This window comes from Xiphophorus maculatus, chromosome 18, assembly GCF_002775205.1.
Source record: "Xiphophorus maculatus strain JP 163 A chromosome 18, X_maculatus-5.0-male, whole genome shotgun sequence".
Taxonomy (NCBI): Eukaryota; Metazoa; Chordata; class Actinopteri; order Cyprinodontiformes; family Poeciliidae; genus Xiphophorus; species Xiphophorus maculatus.
In genome coordinates this window covers 30,413,330-30,436,373 of record NC_036460.1, presented here as the reverse complement: position 1 = coordinate 30,436,373, position 23,044 = coordinate 30,413,330, and the positions used below count along the sequence as shown (strand labels likewise).

Genomic DNA, 23,044 nt, shown 5'->3' with positions numbered 1-23,044 from the left:
TCAGAGTCATTTGATTTTGACTATCTGCTGGAACTTTGGCAGATATTTAGAATCTTTTGAAGTTATTCAACTCGGTTGGTGTCCTGCTCCTGCCAGTCTCTGTTGTTGAAGCCAGTGATCTTCCTCCTGCCCGCTCACATATCTCTGATGTTGTTTTTGCTGAAGAGAGTCCTACAGCTTCCCCCTACACACCTCATTACTCCTCTTAACTCCTCCTCAGCCCCAGTTTAAATTCCCTTTGAATTCTCTCAAACTCCTCGGTTGAACCGGGGACAGCTGTGTTGAGAACTGTCGCCTCTGCGTACGATGCCCCAGCTCTATGACTGAGCTACATGGTTCCCCAGGTGTGAGCACTTTTTAAAGGACATATTCATGCTTTGATTTTTCTTTTTGCCCGGGAAGAAATTGTGGTATCGAGTAACCGCTGAAGACATCTCTGGAGCTTCTGTACCTGTCGAGAAAGTGTCTTGCTCACAACCCCCAAAATAAATATTGAATATAGTTTAAAACTATTTATTAATGAACCATGTTCATTATTCAAATAAACAATATTAATTTGATCAGTTCTCAAAGACCATTTTACATCCAACCAGGTAAATGAAAGCTTTTCTGTCGCAGGCTGCAGGAGTTGACGGTGTGCTCAGAAGATAATGTGGATGTTCATGACATCGAGCTCATGCAGTACATCAATGTGGACTGTTGCAAATTGAAGAGGCTTCTGCAAGGTTGGAATTTGCTTATTTAATATTGTTGGTTTTAAAAAAACAAAACAAAAAAAAAAACTGCCTGACAACTTTAGAAGTATTGAATACTTGCACCTGAAGGGCGATGTCACTTTGAATGGGAATGAACATTCTGTAATCATTTATTTTATGTTAGGTATTTTTATTGTGATGTTTTTTTTTATAGAAGTTATTTAACTTTTTTAAAGGATTTTTTTTAATTGTCAAAAGAAGCTAAATATTGTTGATCAAGATTGTAGTATGGTAAATCATCCAAGGAGCCGAATACTTATTATATACTTTTTATACGAGATCTTGATCTCAATGTGGTTTTACCTGGTTAAATGAAGGAAATAAAAAAAATAAGAAAACATATGTATACATACTACGCCTGTACGTGTGTTTCAGTTTGAAAGTCACCCCATGTATTCTCCAGACACATCAGGAGATTTAGTTGTGCATGATGTTTTTTTCTTCTTTTCATTAGAAACCGTGTTAAAGTTCCGGGCTCTCAAGAAAGCAGCACAGCTTGCTGTCATCAACAGTTTAGAGAAGGTGTTTTCCCACTATAATAAAGAATAAAACCATCATTTCATTTACTTCATGGAACCAGAATATGATTAAATGATCCTGGTTTTTCTCTGCAGGCATTTTGGAACTGGGTAGAAAATTATCCTGATGAATTTACGATGCTGTACCAACGCCCTCAGACAGATATGGCAGGTATGTATAGATTAAAGTTTTGTTAACTTTGAACCAGACTGTCATTCTGAAGAAGACACACAGGGGTTTGGCCTTCAGAGGGGGGTTAGTTAAACCAAGACAGCGCTATGTCATGTATAGTTAATGAGTATGTCGGAGTCATATTTATGAAATGAGCCATCATAGAGCGTTTATCTAAATGTCAGTGCAAGGGAACCTTCTCTGCAAGAGCACCTCCCAAATTGTCCAGTTTGCGAGATTGGAGGCGCACGCAATCTGCATCAAGGTACAAAAACGTGGAGCCACAGTCTGACCCAGAATGAAGACAACAAACCGCCAGAGCCACGTCTTCAAATGAATGCATCACAGAGGTGGTGGTACAAATTTATTGATGGAACTTGACTTAATGTCGTGTTTTGATTGTTGATTCTAAGTTGCATTGTGTTTATGTGTTTGATATTATGTAAAGCATTTTGAAATGCCTTGCTGCTGAAATGTGCTATACAAATAAAATTTGATTGATTTGATTGATTTACACCTCACCATCCACACCAACTACCTACAATATGGAGCGTAGTTTAACTATGGTGTCCATGTATGCCAGATATCTATAAAAATATTAATGTTGGCATGATATGAATAAAATAAGCAAAGTTTGGGCATAATTATGGAGTTGATGATTTCAATAACGTCACCGAATGCATTTGGGTCATTTGTTTCCCAAGACAAAAATTGCGAAGCAAAGTAAAATAGTTATATTCAAAACATTATATCCTCAAGGAGGCAGCTAAAAGCTAGCACACGGGGCTATTACAAGCAGAAGGCTCAATGCTCCCATCAAACCAATGACCAGGACGTCACTATCATGATATTCATGTCTAAAATAAGCTTTGCTCTCATTTTAGCTTTATTTGGAGATTATTATTTTGCTGTGTACCTGCTTTCAGTAGAGAGAAGGAACTGACGCCTCAGTCAGACAAAGTCTTTCTTGATAACCACTGATGTGGGTACATTCCTGAGAAAAATCACATTTAACCAGAAACGTCAGAGGCTCTGATGTCTGGGAGCAATGTAAGGAATCTTGTGCGTTATAGTATGAATTAGACTGTTTTCTGTTTAGGATTCAATTAGATTTTGTGTCATTAAATCCTGTGTTGCTCATAAAATGAATTGGATCTGGTTCTCCTGTGAAGTGCATTGAGGAGGAAATTGTTGTGAATTTGAACTAACGTACGTCGTTTCGTCTCGTTCACAGAAGCGGCAGAGAAGCTGTTTGACCTGGTAGACAGTTTTGCAGAGAGTGCCAAGAGGAAGGCAGCTGTATGGCCGCTCCTGATCATTCTACTGATACTTTGTCCAGAGATTACTCATACAATCTCTAAAGACACAGTGGAAGAGAGCAAGGCCAACAAGGTGGACTGAAGGAACTCTCCAAACAATCACATTGAAACAGGTCATTGGTGTCATCAGTCACTTCACTTCTGTTTTGTGTCTGCAGAAACTCTTTTTGGATAATTTGCGGAAAGCTCTAGCCGGCCAGGGCGGGGGCAAACAGCTGATGGAGAGTGCTGCGATTGCCTGTGTCAAGCTTTGCAAAGCTTCTACTTACATCAACTGGGAGGATCATTCAACCATTTTCCTTCTGGTCCAGTCTATTGTCATGGATCTCAAGGTTTGACTTCTCTCTCTTATTTTTCCCTTTGTCAAAATAACGACAAAATGTCCATCCGTATAAAAGTCAGGGGTCATTTACATCAAATACCATTTAAGTTGGGATGTTTGGATCTAGGCTGTTAAGTTTTGAGTGAGGTTTTCTTGTTCCTCCAGACTTTGCTGTTTAACCCAACCAAACCGTTCTGGAGGGGGACCAGCAGTCAGAACGCTGACGTGGAACTCATGGTGGATTGCTTTGTTTCATGTTTCCGCATCAATCCTCACAACAACCAGCACTTTAAGGTAGATTGACAGGATGTAGAACTCATTGTATAGACACACTGCTTGTGATGAATGTGCTGCCTTTGACTTCATTTTTCCTCTTTGCTCTTTAGGTCTGTTTGGCCTCCTCCTCCCCCTCAACCTTCCACTTTGTCTTAGTCAACTCATTGCACAGAATCATTACCAATGTAAGTGTATAGAACACATTTTCTGATTCCTTACTCACTTGCTTTATTTTAAAAAATTTTGACGTTACTTTTGTTGTGTCGCCTACTTTCAGTCTCACCTAGACTGGTGGCCAAAGATCGACGCAGTGTACCATTACTCTGGAGAGCTTCGCTTTATGTTCTCAGACACCCTGAACAGAGTGGTGCAGAGCACTGGCACTCATGCTCCACTACGCATGACACCGGTGAGCTGATGACTGCAAGCCGTACAGCTGACATATTGCAATAGTTACTATAAGTATTTACTGGCAAGCCTTTACTGAAGGACCATTGCAAGATAACACACTTGGAAATGCTACTTGTAGTTGCAGTAATTGTCACCACTGTGCCCTTTGTCTCACTATAGAGTCTGACATTCATTGGAAAGAAGACCACAAGCCTTAAGTTTAAAGAGAAAGCCACAGAGCAAGACACTCGAAGTTATAAGTGCCTTCTTCTCGCTCTGGTCAAGCTCATCCATGCAGACCCAAAGCTGATGTTGCACGTAAGTAAACCTAACCTGGTGGCTTGGATAAAAATAACTGCTATTAATGCAATTCTTTTGCTCTGACTGATTTTTTTTGTTTGTTTTAATAGTCTTATGTTGATTTAAATGGAATTCAGCTAATTGTGAGGTTACAGCAGCAACATTTATTTAAGTCAGAATTACTTTAGCTTGATTTCCACTTTGTTTATGTGATAGAATCCAGTGAAGCAAGCTTCAGAGATCCAAAGCAGTACAGCAGAACTCATCACTGGCTTGGTGCAACTGGTTCCTCTGAACACCACTACTCAGCTGTCACAAGAAGCCATGGAGGTCAGACTGTCATTTTCTCACTGCCATGCTATACCTAAATCACTCCATCTCCTGCCCATTAACATTGTGGACTTGACTCTGGTGTATACCCTTTAAATCATTTGTATCTATTCATATACGTGGTTACACTGCGGTCAATCGCTTAATTGATTTCTAAGATGCGAATGAAAAATGATCTGTTAATGGAATGTGATGGACCTCAGTGTAACATGTAACAGTTGATGAGTTAAAACTATGGAAGCTTTGTGGGATTCAACAAAAATGAGTCTATTAAAAATAAGTCACAATAGTTAGTCATTAGCGTACCAGTGCTTATATTATTATTAATATAGATTTGATCCAAAGGTGACTGCTCTCCTGACACATTGTACACTTATGTCTGTGAATCAGTTGAAATCAGTTAATCTTTCCATCTCTATAGAAGAGACCTGAACACACGAGAACTCCAACAAAATTTTACATGAAGTAATGATTTTACTATAGTTACTCTTAAATGTTTTATGTCGTGGCAGTAATTCACTAATGTAGAGAGTTTTGTTTTTCCTTCCCTCTCTTCTCTTTGTTTAATTTTCAGGCTCTGTTAGTTCTGCACCAGCCAGAGACCATAGAGCTGTGGAATCCTGATGCCCCCATTGAAACATTTTGGGACATCAGGTACTAAACACTCCCCTGGCCTCTGGTAATAGAATAGAATAAAATAGTATATACTTTATTGATATTCTATCAATTAATTAATTCTATCAATTATAATTAATCACACATTTTGTAGTTCAGTGCAATCTAATTTATTATTTATTTTTTTTAGAAGAAAAGGTGTATATATTAGAATGGTTTTTAACATATGGATACGTTCATCATTATATTTACTATCTTACTGCCAGCAGACATGACTGTCCCTGCTATAGCCTTTTAATATACATCCTTTGTGGACCAATCCATCAATGTATATATTTTATGTTTGTTCTGCTTTCAGTTCGCAGGTGCTTTTCCTAATCTGCCGAAAATTAATTAGCCAACAAATGGTGAACAGAACAGAGGTTTTGAAATGGCTGAGAGAGATCCTTATCTGCAGGAACAAGTTTTTGCTCAAGAACAAGGTGCCGTCTGTTTTCTTATTAGTGGCACAATGCTTCTCTGAAAGCTGCAACGGCGTGCATGTCGTTAATTATGCGTAACAATGTGTTTGTCCTGATTATCCCAGGAGTGTGCCACTATGGGGGGTGGCATTCCCATCTGTCGGCAGGCGCAGACTAAACTTGAGGTCTGTCTCTACCTGTTCCTGTGGAGCCCAGACACGGAGGCGGTGCTGGTGGCCATGTCATGTTTCCGTCATCTATGTGAAGAGGCAGACATCCGCAGTGCAGCGGATGAGGTGCCCGTCCAGACTATTCTCCCCAACTATGCCACTTTCAGTGAACTGGCTTCTGTGAGCACCATGATAGGAACAGGTCTGTACTTTTGGTTTGCATTTCATTAAATTAGCCTCTGCCCTGGTAATTAGATTTTTTTGATTGGCTGATTCATGAAAAAAAAAAAATAAAAAAAATTTGTTCTGAGTAATCAGTTGATCTAAATTTACCGATCATATAATTTAGACCAGATTAAATAAAAAATTTGTTACATTTCTAGACAGCATAACCATGTTTGATCACACCTTATTTACATCCTTATCATTATTGTAAGAATATTGGTTATATGGGCACATGACCAATATGCCACTATCTTGCCATATTGATCAGTTTACTGAGTCATCTATTTGATATTAATGGTGTTGCTTTGCTGTCAGCAGTTCATTGTATTTGCATAGGCGTGTCACGATAACAAACTTTGCTGGACGATAAATTGTCCCAGAAGTTATTGCGATAAACAATAATATTGTTGTTTTGAGATCATTTTCAAGTAATGTGAAAGTAATGGCATAATAATAACAATGTAAGAAGATATTCTCAAAGATCAATAAACTTTAAATTTTAATAAACATTTAACACGGACACTTTAAGACTCTTTAAATATACAAAATAAAAAAACAAAAGCAAAACATCAAATGAAATGAATTATAAAGTCTCTGGAAACAAAACTGTCCTTCAAAAAAGGCTAGTAGAGACCAAAGCAGCAAGCTGAAAACTTTATCATCCAGTTTTTGGTAGAAAGAGAGAAACAGTAAATTATGCCAATGGAAATTATTGAGTTCATTTTAATTTATCATGCAATTAATTGACTTATTGCGACAGGCCTATGTTTGCCTGCTTCTATAATCTTTTTTTTTTACCTGGTTAAACAACCAATATAAAATCAGGGAGTAAAGGACTCGAATTTAGCAGCATGATCCCTAGGATGATTGACAGCGCTAATAAAACAAAATTCATATCACACCAAACTAATGTGATCTATTTCTGGTGTTTTACACCCTGAGCGCAAAACTGCAGCCCTGACAGAACGCTGACCACATGCTGCACCGCTTCACTCTTCTTCATCGCTGCCCGTTCTTCAGAGACGAGCTGCTACAGCACTGCGGCGGCCATTTTGATCCTAATATTAACGAATGTATGTGCCCCTATCGCTGCTCGTGATTAAACACATGATTATGCTCCTCCATACTGAGCAGCTCTCTCATAGCTGACGGACCACTGAGAAATATTGTTTGGAGTTTTCAGTGGCATAAATCACGAGCCAATCAATGAATGGGGTCAGCTGTCAGTCACACAGCTTCCGCACTGTACTTGACTTGTTGTAGCTAGTAGGTACGACAATCTGAGCACAGCCGGGCAGAGCCACGCTGGATCTGCTAATTTAAAATGAATCTGGCCGGGTTGGACTGGAACTGTACCTGTTGGAGGCGATCTAGTGGAAGAGCACCGGTTGGAATCAGGGGACACTTAGTGGAGAGCCATCAAGCAGTTTGAAGGTCCCCGCCCTAAGAAGCAACTGTGGCTGAAGAGGAAGGAAACAGTTTGGGCTGGTCATGGAGTCTCCAGTATAACACTCACTTAGGTCTAATTAGCCTGTCATGGGTCAGCCAGGGGTGTACTGTAATCAAACACAGAGTCACACCAAATGTAGAAAGTTTTTGAAATGAGTTAAATTGGCAAATTTTTCAGATTCCATAAACCTGGGATTTAAACTTACATCCACTGTAAATGTATCATAGCCCTGTGACATTCAGAAGATAAACCAATTTTTTTCAGATTTCCACAGTTGTTCCTTAGCAACATGTTTTTTCCCCCCCCACAGGCCGCTCCACCTTACAAAAAAGAGTGATGGCCTTATTGAGAAGAATAGAGCACCCTACACCAGGAAACATTGAGGTATTAGTGTTCCACTCTCACATGCTTCCATTGAATGTTTGCTTTTTAGTAATAGCTTTCAGTTTGGTTTAAAGTTAGTTGCAGTTTTAAGGTTTTATGAACTGTATTTATCAGGCTTTTAAAACCCTCTGTGTATGCTTTTTTAAAATAAAGAACAAGGGGCAGCTAACTATCTTTTTTCAACATTTTACTTCATTGAGGAGCAGATATGCTTTACTGTCTAAATATTAAGCTTTAGGTACCTGTTACCTGTCAGTTGTTTTGGATTTGTTACTATTACTCACTTTGTTTTCTCATGCTGCTTCATGTAGGCTTGGGAGGACACCTATGCCAAATGGGACCAGAGCACAAAACAGATACTCAACTTTCCTAAAAATAAGGCTGATGATGGACAGGTAAGCAGGTTGTTAGTCAATCTATACCTGATTATTTTGTCAAAGCAATTGAACTTTACTACCTAAATACAAACTTTATGAAAATCTATAATTGAAAATGTAAATCTTCACAACTGTCAGCGATACAGATGTTAATGTTTTGTCTCTGAGGAGAGAAGACATGTGGTCACCTCTTCAGCAGAGACAGAATTAAAATCCAATCCATCTTAGAGTAACAGTATACCAAATCAAATTTTTCAAATAAACATAGCCAGCACAAACATTTGCCATTACTGATTGGGGTCACGGCAGGTGGCCAGAGCAGTTGCACAAAAAAGAAACAAATGAACTGATATAGGACTAATTTCTATGTTAATGAACAGTAAAGAGTTAATAACAGGAGAGGGACAATGTTGAATTTTTGGCAGCAGCATGTCAGCCAATGCTCTCCTCCAAGAAGGCACCACATCCAAACAGCATGCCAGACCAGAGGCCTCATGCATTAAAGAGTCCACAGTTTTCACAATAAAAATTGGTGCAGGGACAAACTTTGAACAGTGCAGCACACAATTTTTTTTGATGTACAAAATTGTGTGCACCCATGTAGCTGCACATCTTTCCTTCATACATCCCAATTTGCGAGGAATCGAGCACAGCTGCAGGTGCTGCCCTGTCTCCACCCACAAATGCATTATGTAAATTAGCACAGATACCCAGAAGGCTGTCAAATAACCATGGCAACAGATCCTGGTTTTAGTAGAGTAGTTTTAATAATAATTATAATAATAGTACATTTTATTTAAAACCTGTTGGAACAAACTAAACTGTGAATATTTCTTTATTACTCACAGACACAAAACTACTGTTAGATCTTGACAGGTTCCTCAGTGTGAATCACAGATTTCATGCTACATGTCATAAAATTCTGAACTTTTCTGTTCAGAACATTTGGAGCAAAACTTATTCAAGAACCTGCTTAACATCTTCACACTGATGTATTTCTTTTATAATATTTTTTCCTTAACATACACAAGTCAGTGAATGTAACTACACAAACCTGCTGAAATTGAATCACAAATCCAGCTTTATAAGCCACATTGGTGGAAAAGGCCCATTTGTCACGCTGAAGGTGGAGCAAAAGAATTTGTGTTGTGTGGGTAGTACCTGTCCCCATACAGCAGGGGGCGAATTCAGCATTAGAAACCAGGAATACCCCATGCCGGATGTTCAGGACCATGTGGCCCGGTGTGGCTGTTCAGAACGTCTGGCCGTACTTAGGACATGCAGTCATCAAATTACCAAAACATTCCAACAAAAGATGCATAAATTAAAACTGTATGTAACCTTTTTTTTTTTTTTACTGTTCTTGTACCCAAACGGCGGTGAAGCCTCTTGGAACCTCATAAATATTTTAATACGAAGTTGGCTTCAGACTGAAGCTTCTGACTCAGGGAAATGGTTTGGTTGAAGAGTGATTCCATTTACATATTCACTGCATTTAACAAAATTAATCTGCTGAACTTTAAAACATACAAACAAAAAAAAGCATACTAAAATAGACCTAATACAGAAATATGCTATCACACTGCCATTGGTTAGAGCTTTCTTTAGCTGAAAGAACAATAAATGTTGCCAGAGTATCAGAAATGGTAAAATTGAGTTTCTGTCACTGTCCATAAAAATATTTATGAATGTCACTGTGTGAACAGTCTGTTACAGTTGAGCTCTGTGTTTTCTGTCTCACCTGTCTGTGGTTAGAAATTAAATGGAGTGGAGTCATTACTTCAAAGCAGACTTTATTTAGTACTGAAGATTTGAATAGATCATCACAGAATTTCTCTGTGTCCCCACAGCAGGAGTGGATAAATATGACAGGCTTCCTCTGTGCACTGGGAGGTGTATGTCTTCAGCAGCGCAACACTCCAGGACTCGCCACTTACAGCCCACCTATGGGCCCACTGAGTGACCGCAAACCCTCCATGATCTCAGTGGGGCCCGGTGACATGACCAATTCGGCTCCCTCTTCCTGCCCTTCATCTACCTCCATCGAGACGCCCGTCAGCCGCTTCCTGGACCGACTGCTGTCTCTGTTGGTGTGTGGCCATGACAGGGTGGGCCTTCATGTCCGCACCAATGTCAAGGACCTACTGGGACTGGAACTGAGTCCTGCACTCTATCCCATGCTCTTCAACAAACTGAAAAACAGCATCGGAAAGTTCTCTGACGCTCAGGGACAGGTATGTTTAGCTATTGTATTATCTGTTATTAGGAATTCTACATATCAACCATAAAAAAGGTAGCGAAGTATCTGTAAGCACAATAAAACTGGGAAGCAGTCTCTGTTCGTAGTTATTACAAACAGGGACCTTTGTAGTTATTATTTAAATTGTTCGATTAGATTGTCCTCTGTGGTTTAGGTCCAAAACATTCAAGATTGAATTGGTTCCAACCTGACTCTGAACTCTGTTACCTTGTGTGTCATTTGTAAACTAGTTTTTATAATTAGTCTGAGTTAAGGTTGAAGGATTCACCAACTAGTGAAAACAGCACAAAGTTGATTTACTTAGTTTTTTGATTGATGTGATGATGTATAATCAGTCCCTCTAAAATTGTTTTCAGGTACCCATTACTGATGCGAACACCCAGTTTGTGGAGCAGACTATAGCCATCATGAAAAACCTGTTGGATAACCACACAGAGGGCAGCTCTGAACACCTGGGACAGGCCAGCATTGAAACCATGATGCTCAACTTGGTCAGGTAGGGCCCAAAAACAAAATGATTTTTTATTTTTCTTTCATTTTGAACGAGCTGACATCTGGAGTTAGTTGTATGCAGCAAACATTTTTTTATAACAACATGATCCGTGTTAATGATCCTTATTAATTCCAGATTACTTCCAAAAGTAATTGGTTTCCCTTCCTTACTTGTTGTAGCAAAGAGGTTCAGTTCTCTGGCAGGAACTTTATTCTACTGATGGAATTCCTCTTGCTTAAAACATGCTAAAGCAGGCCATTAAAGAAAAGGTGGACTAGAGTGATCAAAGGTAGACATGTACAGACAGATTTCAAGCTTTGGTACATTTAACTTAACTGGATCTCTAGTAGCAGAGTCTTTCTCCTGTGGAAATCCAACTTCTTGGAAGGAGTTGAAGCCGTCTACATAGTTTACCTTTAATAAGGGAGAATTGGTCTTTAGCTGATAATTGTAAGCCAAGAAGCGTATCAAATTAGTTAGTGGTGCAGCGTCTGTGCAGTGACTGATGTAAGAGAGGTCAGTGTCCATGTGCTCTTGTAAGTCTAGATGTACAAAAAGGAAACTCTTGGTACTCTGGAAACAATCCTGCTGCTGATTAGACAATGTAAGCAGTTATTCTCCTTTGGTTGTTATGCTTGATGAGTTGGGATCCTTGGCCAAGAGGAACACAAGTCTGTGAGCTGAGTTGGGGGAGTGAACATATGAACATATGGCTTGGCATAGAGGAAAGTGCCTTTGTATGGTAATGGTTATGTCCCCCCATCACCTTGGTCCCACAACTTTGCTGGTAGGGTAAGAGCGATCTGTAAGCAGATGGAAACTTTGCTTTTTTTGATGCACTGAGTGAAGAAGATCAACATATTATTTTTGCAAAGAATTTGGTTGTGTTCTTTGAGTTCTTTTCTATACTGATATTCAATGGCTTTCTACCATTGCTCAAGCTTAAAAAGAACCATATGTTTGTAAGTTAAGTTCCGAGTGTGATTTGGAGCGTGATAAAAATCAGTACTTATAGTAATAGCATGTCAGAGTCAAATAATATGCTGTAATTTAGAAATAACGGTTTCATTAAGCAGCAATGAAACCGCATTATGTTTTATGGTTTTAAAACAAACACTTTTTATACTAGCATACACAGGACAGTGTTGATTTGCATCATCCATGTCTCTCAGTGTGTTCCAGCTGTTACACATTTTAAAAAATATGGAAAGGAAATATTGAGAAAACCCCCCCAGTTTTAGGTCTTCTGATCTGTTTTACGTCTTTCAGGTATGTGCGTGGCCTGACCAATGTGGTGCATGCAATTCAGGTCAAAACCAAGCTCTGCCAGCTGGTTGAGGTGATGATGGAGAGACGGGATGACCTGTCCTTCTGCCAGGAGATGAAGTTCAGGTCAGTGTTTTAGGCTGACTAGACTTGAGATTTCTGCAAAAATAAACTCATTATTATTTTTATATGTGTTGAACATTTCTTGCCTCTCCCTCTTTAAAGGAACAAGATGGTGGAGTACTTGACAGACTGGGTAATGGGAACCTCTAACCAGGCTGCTGATGATGACATCAAGTGTCTGACAAGGTGCAGCTCCTTGGACTCTTTTATGGTTTTCTATTTTTAGTTTTCAATGCTAGTTTTTGCTTTAAGGCACTTTGTGATTTCTGACCAGTGAAAGGTGCTATTTAAAGTTTGTTTACTTACAAAATAAATCCAGACACGGCGCACACCTCCCTCTCAACATTTTCCTTGCATGTAATCTGCAGAGACTTGGACCAGGCTAGTATGGAGGCAGTTGTCTCCCTTTTGGCAGGTTTGCCCCTACAGCCAGAGGAGGGTGATGGTGTCGAACTGATGGAGGCAAAGTCTCAGCTCTTCCTCAAGTAAGGCAAAATCCAGAAAGAACACTACTAGTGACATTATTTTTCATATAGTTAAGGGACGATGTCTTAATAATTTTAGGCTTTTATAAGCACTGAACAATTAGTTTTCCAAATAAAAGATGAAAAGAAAATATCTGAAACACTTAAAGGTGCAGTACGTAACTTCTACATAAATGTGTTTGTCACATATTTCAAGTGTCACTATGTCTACAATACACATATAATGTATCACCCTCCCCCATTATGTCGTCCGGTGAAATTAAATCTAACTTATGGTGAAGAAAATCTAAAATATGATGATGGTGTGTTCAGTCGGGGGTGAAATGTTAGACCTTGTGCTTTGTGGCTGTGTGCAGGTATTTCACCCTGTTCATGAACCTGTTGAATGACTGCAGCGAGGTTGAAGATGAGGGTCAGACAGTGGGGGGCAGGAAACGAGGAATGTCCCGGCGCCTGGCGTCCCTTCGCCATTGTACCATCTTGGCCATGTCCAACCTGCTCAATGCTAATGTGGACAGTGGCCTCATGCATTCCATTGGTCAGTATTCTGCTATGGGTTTTGCCAGAATGTTGAGACTTTATTTGACTTTTCTTTTTGTTTTTTAAATTTTTTGTTAAGATCTGCCAAGTGGAAGCAGTGTGTATCATGTTTGATCTTTTTTTTTCAGGCTTAGGCTATCACAAGGATCTGCAGACTCGAGCCACTTTCATGGAGGTGCTGACCAAGATTTTGCAACAGGGAACAGAATTCGACACGTTGGCAGAGACAGTCCTAGCTGACCGCTTTGAGAGGCTGGTGGAGCTCGTTACCATGATGGGAGACCAAGGAGAGCTGCCCATTGCTATGGCATTGGCTAATGTTGTTCCTGGCTCTCAGTGGGTATGTAGTCCAGCTTTTTTGTATGATCAGTTAAAATATTTGCATAGATACTCGTATTCTGCAGACTGTACTAGCTTTTCAGAAGAAGAAATTTGCATTTGGATGCGTTTGTGTTTTTGACTTTTGGCTTGGTACCAAGGTATTATTACCAATGTGTTCCAAGCAACACAGTTATGTAGTTCTGTAGCGAGGCTGTTATAATTGTTGAACTTCTGAATGTTTCTTGGTGTTTTTATTTACAGTTAAATCTGAATAATTCTCCATCAAAGCACACTTCAGCTATTATGGTTTAAATAAATGCATTATTTAAATCAGTATTAAATGTCCACTAAGTCACCTTTGCACAAGAACAACGTGTGTTTATGCTACATTCATTAACATCACCACATTGCATAAAATAATGTTTCCGTGCTGCGTTGGTGGGATTTTGTGAAATAAATGTGACCAGGTCTAAATGCAAATGTTTTTTTAAAATCCCAGCACAATGTCAGTTGTCATGTTTACTTACCCTTGTGAATTCTTTCTGTTGTTTGCTGGATCAGAACTAATAATATCAGTTATTTTGGTTGATGGTTATTGTTTATTAAGAGTATTAGTTTCTGGAACGGTCAGCCTTTGCACAAAGTGTGTTTGTGGTCACGACCCGTCTCATCTCTGATTTCCAGGATGAGTTAGCTCGAGTTCTGGTGACCCTTTTCGACTCCCGCCACTTACTCTACCAGCTGTTGTGGAACATGTTCTCTAAAGAGGTGGAACTGGCCGACTCCATGCAGACGCTCTTCAGAGGGAACAGCCTCGCCAGCAAAATAATGACCTTCTGTTTCAAGGTGAAAACAAACAACACAGTTAGAGCAAAGTAGAGGTTCTAAAAATGCTTTGGTCACAAGAATCAGGATTAGCACCGCATGCTCAAATTTCACTCTTACATGACTCATAAATTTGAGAAAGAGTCACTGTAAATATTTCAAGGCAAGCTTTGATATTTCTGACTGAACTGTACAACATACTGATATCACTGATATGTGGTAAAAGATCAGAACATTGTCATTCTATGATTAAGAGAACTAAGTTGATTAGTTTATTATTGACTAATTGTTTTACTCTGGGTTTATGGAGAGACTTTAGACATGTGCTTCATCTGAGGACACAGGCAAATATTGAGTTTAGTGCCAGACATATACAGTTGAAACCAGAAGTTTGCACACATTATAAAAATACACACATGCATTTCTTTCACACATTTTTCCTGTTTTAGGTCAGTTAGAATTGCCAACATTTGTTCTATGTTTAAATGCCAGAGTGTTGAGGGAGAGATTTTTTTCAAGGCAATTTTGTTGTTGCTTTCTTTAAAGTCAAAAGCTTACATACACTTCATTATTATGACTAGGGTCAGACGTTTTGTATCTCCTTCCAGAAGCTTCTCTCAATAGTTGGGAGGAATTTTGGCCTGTTCCAACTGACAGAACGGGTGTAACAGAGCCGGCTGCTTTTTGAGCTTTGTCCTTAAATCTTTGATAGGATCGCTGAGGTGGTCCACTGGCTGTCCAATGGCTCTCCACCGGCTGTCTACTGTGTTTTTGTATTCATAGATGCTAAGTCCACAGGAAATGTAAAAATATTACTGGGTAATTATATGCAACATGAAGACATTGTCAGTGAAATGCTATTTAAGCCCACAAATATAGAGTCTTTACATTGTAACTGGTTCCAGGTCATTACTCACATTAAACATATTGTTGACCTAATTTAGATCAAACACGACAGGTTAACCTTTTGTTGTTATAACAGGTATATGGAGCAGCATACTTGCAGAAGTTATTGGAGCCCTTGTTAAGGGGAGTTATTTCAACCCCTGAACACATCAGCTTTGAAGTGGACCCTACTAGGCAAGTCATTTTATTTCTGCACCTCTCACAGTTCACCAGTGTATCACTAAAACACAGTTTGGGTCAAAACCTTCTTAAAACAAGTCAAGTTAAATTTTTCAGAAGGCAGTTGTTGGCCACTTTAATATGATCTTCCATTTATGTTGATATACCAACTATGATCTTGCTACCAATAACCAGCTAATAGAGCTAGGTTGCATCTAACTTTGGATATCATTACATGTTATTTAAATTCTACTTACTTACCCATCTTAATGTTGCACATGGGCATTTGTTTTGAACAAGATTTCCTAACCAACCAAAAGCTTTTACCTTTCACTGCTTCAAAACAAATCACAGAAAGAAACTACAAAAGCTTCAATTTCCATCCTGAGGAATTTTTTTTTCTTAATATGGAAATGTTAGTTTGAAGGAGATCATTATTTTGGTCTTTGTGTACATTTGGTTGTTAATTTCAGCAGACTTGCTCTCGAGTTCTAAAATCACAAATGGTTGTATTTTTAGAGCAAGACAACAATAAGCTAATGGGATAAGAACAAGAGATTTGTATTAGAGCCAGTTCAGTTTAAATGCACTGTGTCCCGTTACCAGTATGGCCTCCTTCCATCTAACGATTCTGAGGAAGTGGAAAATCCCTGTTGGTTGCAGCGATACAGCTTGGTACAACTTTGTCACAGCCTGGCGTTCAGGTGTACAAGCATAGACCCTCACAGCCCCCACAGTCCCACTGCCTGGTGGTGAATCAGGAGTCAATGTGAGACCAACTGCAGTGTTTAAGAAGTGGGAGAGGCTAATTGCTGCTCTTGCTGCTCACCCAGAACAAACAGGCTCCAGCTGAGCTGCAGAGCGTTGTCGCCACAAAAGTCTCCAACAACACAGAAAAAGAGTCGCTAGAAATATCACCGGTTGCTGGTTTTAAAACAGTCACTAAAGGAGCCTGAAAACTCCATAAATACAGCAACAAAGTGACTATGTTGACAACAATCCCGTTATCCCCACACTCAGTCGTGTCTCTTGGCTCCGCCCACTTTGCTGGAATTTTACAAATGTGCCAGGAGCGGGGTTTGCTTTTACAGAAGGATTAATTACACTTTAATAAGTAGCCAAACTAGTGACAATTTTCAAACTAAAGGGCACCATGAGTCACACAGGTACTTGTTGGTTGTTGTCTCATCAGATTGGAACATGGTGAAAATCTAGAGGAGAACCAGAGGAACCTGCTTCAGATCACTGAGCGCTTCTTCCAGGCCATAATCGGCTCATCCAGCGACTTCCCCCCTCAACTTCGCAGTGTCTGCCATTGCCTCTACCAGGTATTCCCTTTATTTTTGCCTCTTGTCTTCTCATTGTCCCATTACTGATCATTCAGTCTCATCCTATGTCTGCTTATGCACACTTAGGGCTGATCTTCTAAAGGGTTACATATATAAAAACAGGTACAAAATGGATGTCATGCACAAACCTGATCTACAAACAACACGCACACAGAATCGCGTAGCAAATCTGGAGCAATACATTTATTACGTCTGCCTTCATGAATATCCAAGACATATTCTGATCATCAGAAATTGCAAAATATTGGAAGGATTAATATAGACAAATACGACTTTCCACCGCAATGAGATTTACTAAACTTTAAACAGATTGCGAGGTGTTGTTGTGTCTAAAAGGTAATAATAAATTATTATGGCCTTACCTTGGTTTGCAATGTTTGGGTCAAGTACGTAATACCCCTTATTTCCAAAATGTTACAAAGATGAGAGGAGTTGCAGAGTTAAATACTTCAGTTTAGTTTCTACTGCTTACTCTGCTCTATGCTAATTTAAATTAAATGTATTATTATTATTATTATTATTATTATTTTTACTGTTTAGTGGTATCCCGATACCAGTATCAAGCACTCATACTCATAAAAGCAAGTCAATACTCCAAACTCAAACCACTTTTCTGCTGGATTTTTCTTCTGAGCTGCTTTGCGGTGCAACTCAAAGACTAAACCACACTTCATCCCAGGTGGTGGTGATAATACACCAATATGCTATTTCCCATCAATTTTTAAAATCACATGTAATTGCATTTCATTTTCATTCTGTTTAAAATTCAACAAGCTGAACAGATAAGCCACATTATGCCATCATCAAGCTGAATACATAAAAAAAATTTTCAGCAGTGACAAAAGTTTTGAAACGTAACATTCACCGATTGAAGTGATCAGAAGTCGCCATGACTCTCTGAACATTCAGTGGAAGAATTATCCAGTAGTTCAGCTGCTCTAGAAGCGCTCTAAAGTCTCTTGTCCATAACTCTTCAACGCGCCGCCATCAGCTCTCAGAGAGCATTCAGATCAGAGATGATACTCCAACTGAATTCATTTTGTTTGGCTTGATTACATTGTGTTCCAAATTATTATGCAAATTGGATTTAAGTGTCATAAAGCTAAAAGTTTTTGTTGTGCTATTAAATTTATAGATAGTATTGTGTGTCAGGGCCCTTTGAATCACTATAATTAATTTCAGAGAACTGGGTTGATTAGTTTGTCTGGTGAGCTCAATTAAAGGAAAGAAGGATGTTCCACATTATTAATCAGGCCACAGGTTTCAAGTAATATGGGAAAGAGAAAGGATCTCTGCTGATGAAAATCATCAGATATTGTAGTGCCGTATGACAAGATATGAAAACATTAGATATTTAATGAAAACTGAAGCGTCATCATGCTGTGAAGAGATTTGTGGCAGATTCAGAACAAAGATGGTTTGTACAGATAAAGGCAGAATGAGGAAGGTTTCTGTTAGACAAATTCATCGGATTAAGAGAGCAGCTGTTAAAATGTCCTTACAAAGCAGCAAACAGTTATTTGAAGCTGCTGGAGCCTCTGGAACCTCAAGGTGGAGGATCCTCCAGAGGCTTGCGGTGCATGAAGCTACTATTGGGGCCCTAACCAGAGCTCACAAGCAGGAACGGTCGCAGTGGGCCCAGCCATACATGAAGATTAATTTTCAAACAGACTTGTTCACTGATGGCTGCTGTGCAACCCTGGATGGTCCAGATGGACGCAGTAGTGGATTGGTGGTGGATGGCCACCACGTCCCAACACAGCTGTGACGTCAGCAAGGAGGTGGTGGAGTCATTTTTTGAGGAGAGAGCTGGTCGGCCCCTTCATAGTCCCTGAAGGTGTGAAAATGTCCTCAGCAAAGTATATGGACTTTCTAACTGATCACTTTCTTTCATGGTTCAAAAAGAAGAGCCGAACCTTCTGTAGCAAAATCATCTTCCTGCATGACAATGCACCATCTCATGCTGTAAGGAATACCACTGTGTCATTGGCTGCTATGGGCATAAAAGAGGAGAAACTCAGTGTGTGGTCGCCATCCTCCTCTGACCTCTGACCTCAACCCCATTGAGAACCTTTGGAGTTTCCTCCAGCAGAAGATCTGAATGCAGTTCATATCCAACCAGCAGCTCTGGGAAGGTTTTCTGACATCCTGCAGAGAAATTCAGCAGAAACTTTCCACAAACTCACAAGTTCAATGGATCAAGAATTGTGCTGTGATATCAAAGAAGGTCCAATGTTAACATGTAACTTGGTCTGTTAAGATGTTTTTGATTGAAATAGCTTTTGATTTTAGTACATGTGAACACTTAATGCTGCACATTCAAAGAATGACCGTTTGCAGTTCTTTATAATCCATAAAATGTTTAGAAAATTTGCTGTGCATAATAATTTGGAACATTTTGCATTTTGAGTTTTTTATTTTTGAAAAAAATACTGTTCTCATATGGAGCTTTGTTCAGTAAAATTTGATTTATACTGTAATAGTTCATGACTTGAAAATTATACTGACCATCATTTGCATTGACCATTTAAGAAAATCTGAGAAAATATCACTTGCATAATAATTTGGAACACGGTGTAGAGGCCTTTTTACACTGGCCTGTCTCGGCCCTCTTGTACACTGGTCTTGGTTGTTTTTGCAGCGAGCAGAGTGTTTTCTCAAAAGGATCATCTTGTTAGTCAAAGTCCTGTTGAAGCTGCAGAGGCAGCAAAGGACAGAGCAGACTGTACTTCTTGAGGAAGCTAAGATGCTGCAGATCTTCTATCAGTCTGTTGTTGAGAGCGTCATCTCTTCTGCCGTTATCCGTTTGGGAAATGGCATCAGAATCAGGGACCTAAAAAGACTAAACAACCTGAAAGAAGGCTGGTTTTGTTCTGGGGATGACTGTGGACCTTCTGGAGATGATGAGTGGAGGAGAATTAATATTTGTTCATGCAACCCTTGAAACGGTACAGCTGGGCAGGCAGGAGCCGTGTTATGTCGGCTGTCTTGGTCTTTCAATATGAAGTAAAATGTAATGTTTCATGATATTTAAATTAATTTCAAACTGATTATGGCTAGTATAAGCATGCAAATAAGGGTATTGTACATCTTATATTCTTTACATTAGGTTGTGCTCCACCTTTTTCTCTTTTGTGCAAAACCCAGGCCTGTTTACCAGTTCTGGGACCCGATCAAAACCCCCTCAAGTCATTAAGCTGAGAAATAATGAGATTTGGTTAAGTATAAACCAGGTTTTAATGTCGAAAATGATCAAGTGTTCAAAGTCATGCAAATGGACAGATGCAGAGTGACAAACTACAGTGGCCGACAGGGGCAAACACGCTGCAAACAAGGGACATGAGCTGTAAACACATGTAAAAAACAAAAGAAATGCAACAGAAAAACAGATGCAAACCAAAAAAATGCTGCAAAAATAGAAATGGAGGCAAAAACCTTCAATCAACAAAACAAATGCAAACAAAATGGCTGCAGGTCAGGAGGAGTAAGAGGATCACTGGGACATTCTGGGAAGCTGCATCCAAACCTGGAGCTAAACTAAAAAAGTTCACTCTGCACTTAAAAACCATGGAAATGTGTATCACACATGCACACGCCCACACACGCACACGCCCACACACGCACACGCCCACACACGCACACGCCCACACACGCACACGCCCACACACGCACACACACAAAAGCAGAAGTGAAAGTGTTCTGTTTGATCTTCAAGGGGTACCATCTTAAAATATTTTTCTTACTATGAATTTCCATACAAAAAAGTCCAAGGAAAGAAATATAATTTGTAAGGGAAGAAAAGACTGTGGGAAGGTTCAATAAATTCTAATAACTTCAGAAGTATCGAAATCTCCAGAGATGTATATTATAATTGTTCTGTATCAAACATATCAAATGTTTGTAACGCCATTAATATGTTTGTAACTGTGTTACAAACGTATGAAAAGCTTCATATCACACTTTGAGCCGCTACGAACAGACAACAGGCAGCGGGAAACGACAGAGTGACATGTCGAGATCAGGCCGCGGTTAGAGTGGAAGACGCTCTCCAACCGCCAGCTCAGCACATTTCAAAGAAGTCGCATTTTGGATGAACTAAATGGATAGATGAAGCTATGAGAACTGCTCTCTCCCTCTAGTGGTCTGCAGCACTTCCTTTTTGTTGTTTTTGCTATTTGCACAGTTTCTCCCCCTTGATCCTTTTTCATGTGATTGCAGCATTTTGTTTGTGATTACAGCATTTATTTGTGTTTGCAGCATTTATTTGTGACTGCAGCAGTTTTTGTTTGTGTTTGTTTTCGCGTTACACACCTGTTAGCGGCTCGTTTTGCAGTTTGCTGCATGTTTGCACCTGTCGGCCACCGTAACAAACACCGTCTAGCGGCCAAATGACAAATGAGTGAGCTGAGGGCTCCTCTCAGCTCACCTCAGGAATGACGCCTAGTGAAGCAAAGGTTGTAATGCCAGGTCTGGTTTTATCTTCTCCTCATTCTGCACCTTCTCTATGGGGTGTTGTCCTGCCTTAATCAGCTTTTGTTTGTGTGTGACTGTCGCCAGTCTTGTACGTTATGGTTAGGTAAACATGCAGCAGTCTGCATGTGAGCAGATAGAGAAATAGAGGAAAGACACAGAACGATATATCCATAACAATTGTTTTAATATGAAAAAAACGTAATTGACGTAAATTAGGACTTTTTTTAAAATCTAGTGCTCAAAGCATAGAATTAGATTGAATAGATCAGCCCTTATTGATTGGGCACATCGTCACCGATACCCAACCTAGATTTTTTTCCAAATTCCAGACCAAAATAGATATTAATTTCAGATTGGTGCATGTCTATGCACCTAACCAGGAAAATATCCTGGTTAGGTCTGAATGCAGTCACTAAGATGAATGAAAGTCAATTCAAAGTCGTCGGTTTGTGTAGGAGTACAAGGGTGTGTGTGTGTGGGTGTGTGTGGCCTTATAGTTGATACATTGCAATGACCATTTTTCTAACACATACAGCATTGTGGGGACCAGCTGCTCCGTAAGGAACCCAGTCTCTAAAGCATGTTAATCTAGTGCCCATATTAATGTATTTTTATGATATAAAAGTAAATGTATGCTATCTTACTTTTATGTTCCTCTGGGGTTGTCTGACAAACAGAAGACATGTCATAATGCCTCTACTTAAATCTAGCAGTAGATTAGGTGTTGTAATTACAAACAGTGTGGAATGTATACACTATAATTGTAACGTTATATTGATTCTAGAATGACCATTTTCTTTGAATAATGTTACTTTTGAATTGCCATACATCCCTCCTTCAACCATCACAGTCTCACCTCGGGGGAGGAAAACCATGACGAAACATACAAACAAGTCTCTTTGTTTATCATTAGCATATCTTTCTAACTTCCAGGACTTTTGTGACAGCTTCCATTAAAATATCTCAAGTTTTTTTTTTTTTTAATTGACGATCATATATATAAATGCCAGTGCTTTCAAAAGGCTCTACAACTGACTGACGAGCATTTTTGTGCATATGTAACTCTGCTTTAGGTCCTTTAATGAAGGAGTGTAGCTTTTGTTATAGATTGTTGAGATTGTTGTTTGTATCTGGTGCTGTGACCATGATTGTGCTCATCTCTGTTCTGTAGGCTACTTGCCACTCTCTACTGAATAAGGCAACACTAAAAGAAAAAAAGGAAAACAAAAAAGCAGTAAGTTTGGTGAATCTACTTTCCTCTACACACTTTCCCCCCTAAAGCAAAAAAAAAGAAAAGAAAAGCATTTTAGCATTTTACTGTTTTTTTCTTCATTCTTAAAATACTGTTTTCAATTTTCTTTTTTGTAATTTGTTCTCTTATTTTTTTCCATATTTAACTTTATGTGCAATGCTGTCCTAAGAATCTTTATTTAACATTCTGTTCACTTTCTATTAACAATTCTTGGGAAATTGCATTCACTGTTACCTCTCTGGTGTCTCTGTTGGTGCTCCAGGAAATATTGTAATGCATTTTGTCTGCATTGCTTTCATGCTGCTTCATCTGAATACTGAACTATGTATCCATCTTACCCTCACTCGCAAAGCTGCATGCCTTAACCTGCTGGAAAGTACTGAACTTTTCTTAAAGACATCATTTCTTATCAGCTAAGAAATTTAAAAAACTTCCTTTCTGTTGTTTGTGATTCTTTAATATGGTTCAGTGCTCCAGTCTGCAAAGGTTTAGTTGTTTGAAGTCATTTATGAAGACAATGATGATTTT

The 23,044-nt window shown here is 39.2% G+C and overlaps 1 protein-coding gene across 3 annotated transcripts in view; it reads left to right on the top strand.

Annotated features, from left to right (window-relative positions):
• nf1 (neurofibromin 1) overlaps positions 1-23,044 on the top strand; it is an 81,779-nt gene that overhangs the window by 7,333 nt on the left and 51,402 nt on the right. Inside the window, exons 5-30 of one of the 3 annotated variants that reach the window (XM_023351450.1) lie at positions 619-725; positions 1,210-1,277; positions 1,370-1,445; positions 2,680-2,837; positions 2,923-3,096; positions 3,252-3,380; positions 3,473-3,547; positions 3,640-3,771; positions 3,933-4,070; positions 4,269-4,382; positions 4,957-5,036; positions 5,356-5,479; positions 5,584-5,830; positions 7,614-7,687; positions 7,999-8,082; positions 9,918-10,298; positions 10,681-10,820; positions 12,087-12,209; positions 12,309-12,392; positions 12,575-12,691; positions 13,048-13,229; positions 13,360-13,571; positions 14,237-14,398; positions 15,360-15,457; positions 16,635-16,770; positions 22,436-22,498. In XM_023351450.1, coding sequence (XP_023207218.1) covers positions 619-725; positions 1,210-1,277; positions 1,370-1,445; positions 2,680-2,837; positions 2,923-3,096; positions 3,252-3,380; positions 3,473-3,547; positions 3,640-3,771; positions 3,933-4,070; positions 4,269-4,382; positions 4,957-5,036; positions 5,356-5,479; positions 5,584-5,830; positions 7,614-7,687; positions 7,999-8,082; positions 9,918-10,298; positions 10,681-10,820; positions 12,087-12,209; positions 12,309-12,392; positions 12,575-12,691; positions 13,048-13,229; positions 13,360-13,571; positions 14,237-14,398; positions 15,360-15,457; positions 16,635-16,770; positions 22,436-22,498 — 3,478 coding nt within the window. Of the gene's footprint in view, positions 1-618; positions 726-1,209; positions 1,278-1,369; positions 1,446-2,679; positions 2,838-2,922; positions 3,097-3,251; positions 3,381-3,472; positions 3,548-3,639; positions 3,772-3,932; positions 4,071-4,268; positions 4,383-4,956; positions 5,037-5,355; positions 5,480-5,583; positions 5,831-7,613; positions 7,688-7,998; positions 8,083-9,914; positions 10,299-10,680; positions 10,821-12,086; positions 12,210-12,308; positions 12,393-12,574; positions 12,692-13,047; positions 13,230-13,359; positions 13,572-14,236; positions 14,399-15,359; positions 15,458-16,634; positions 16,771-22,435; positions 22,499-23,044 lie in introns of all 3 variants that reach the window. The other 2 variants (XM_023351449.1, XM_023351451.1) reach the window with 2 other exon arrangements.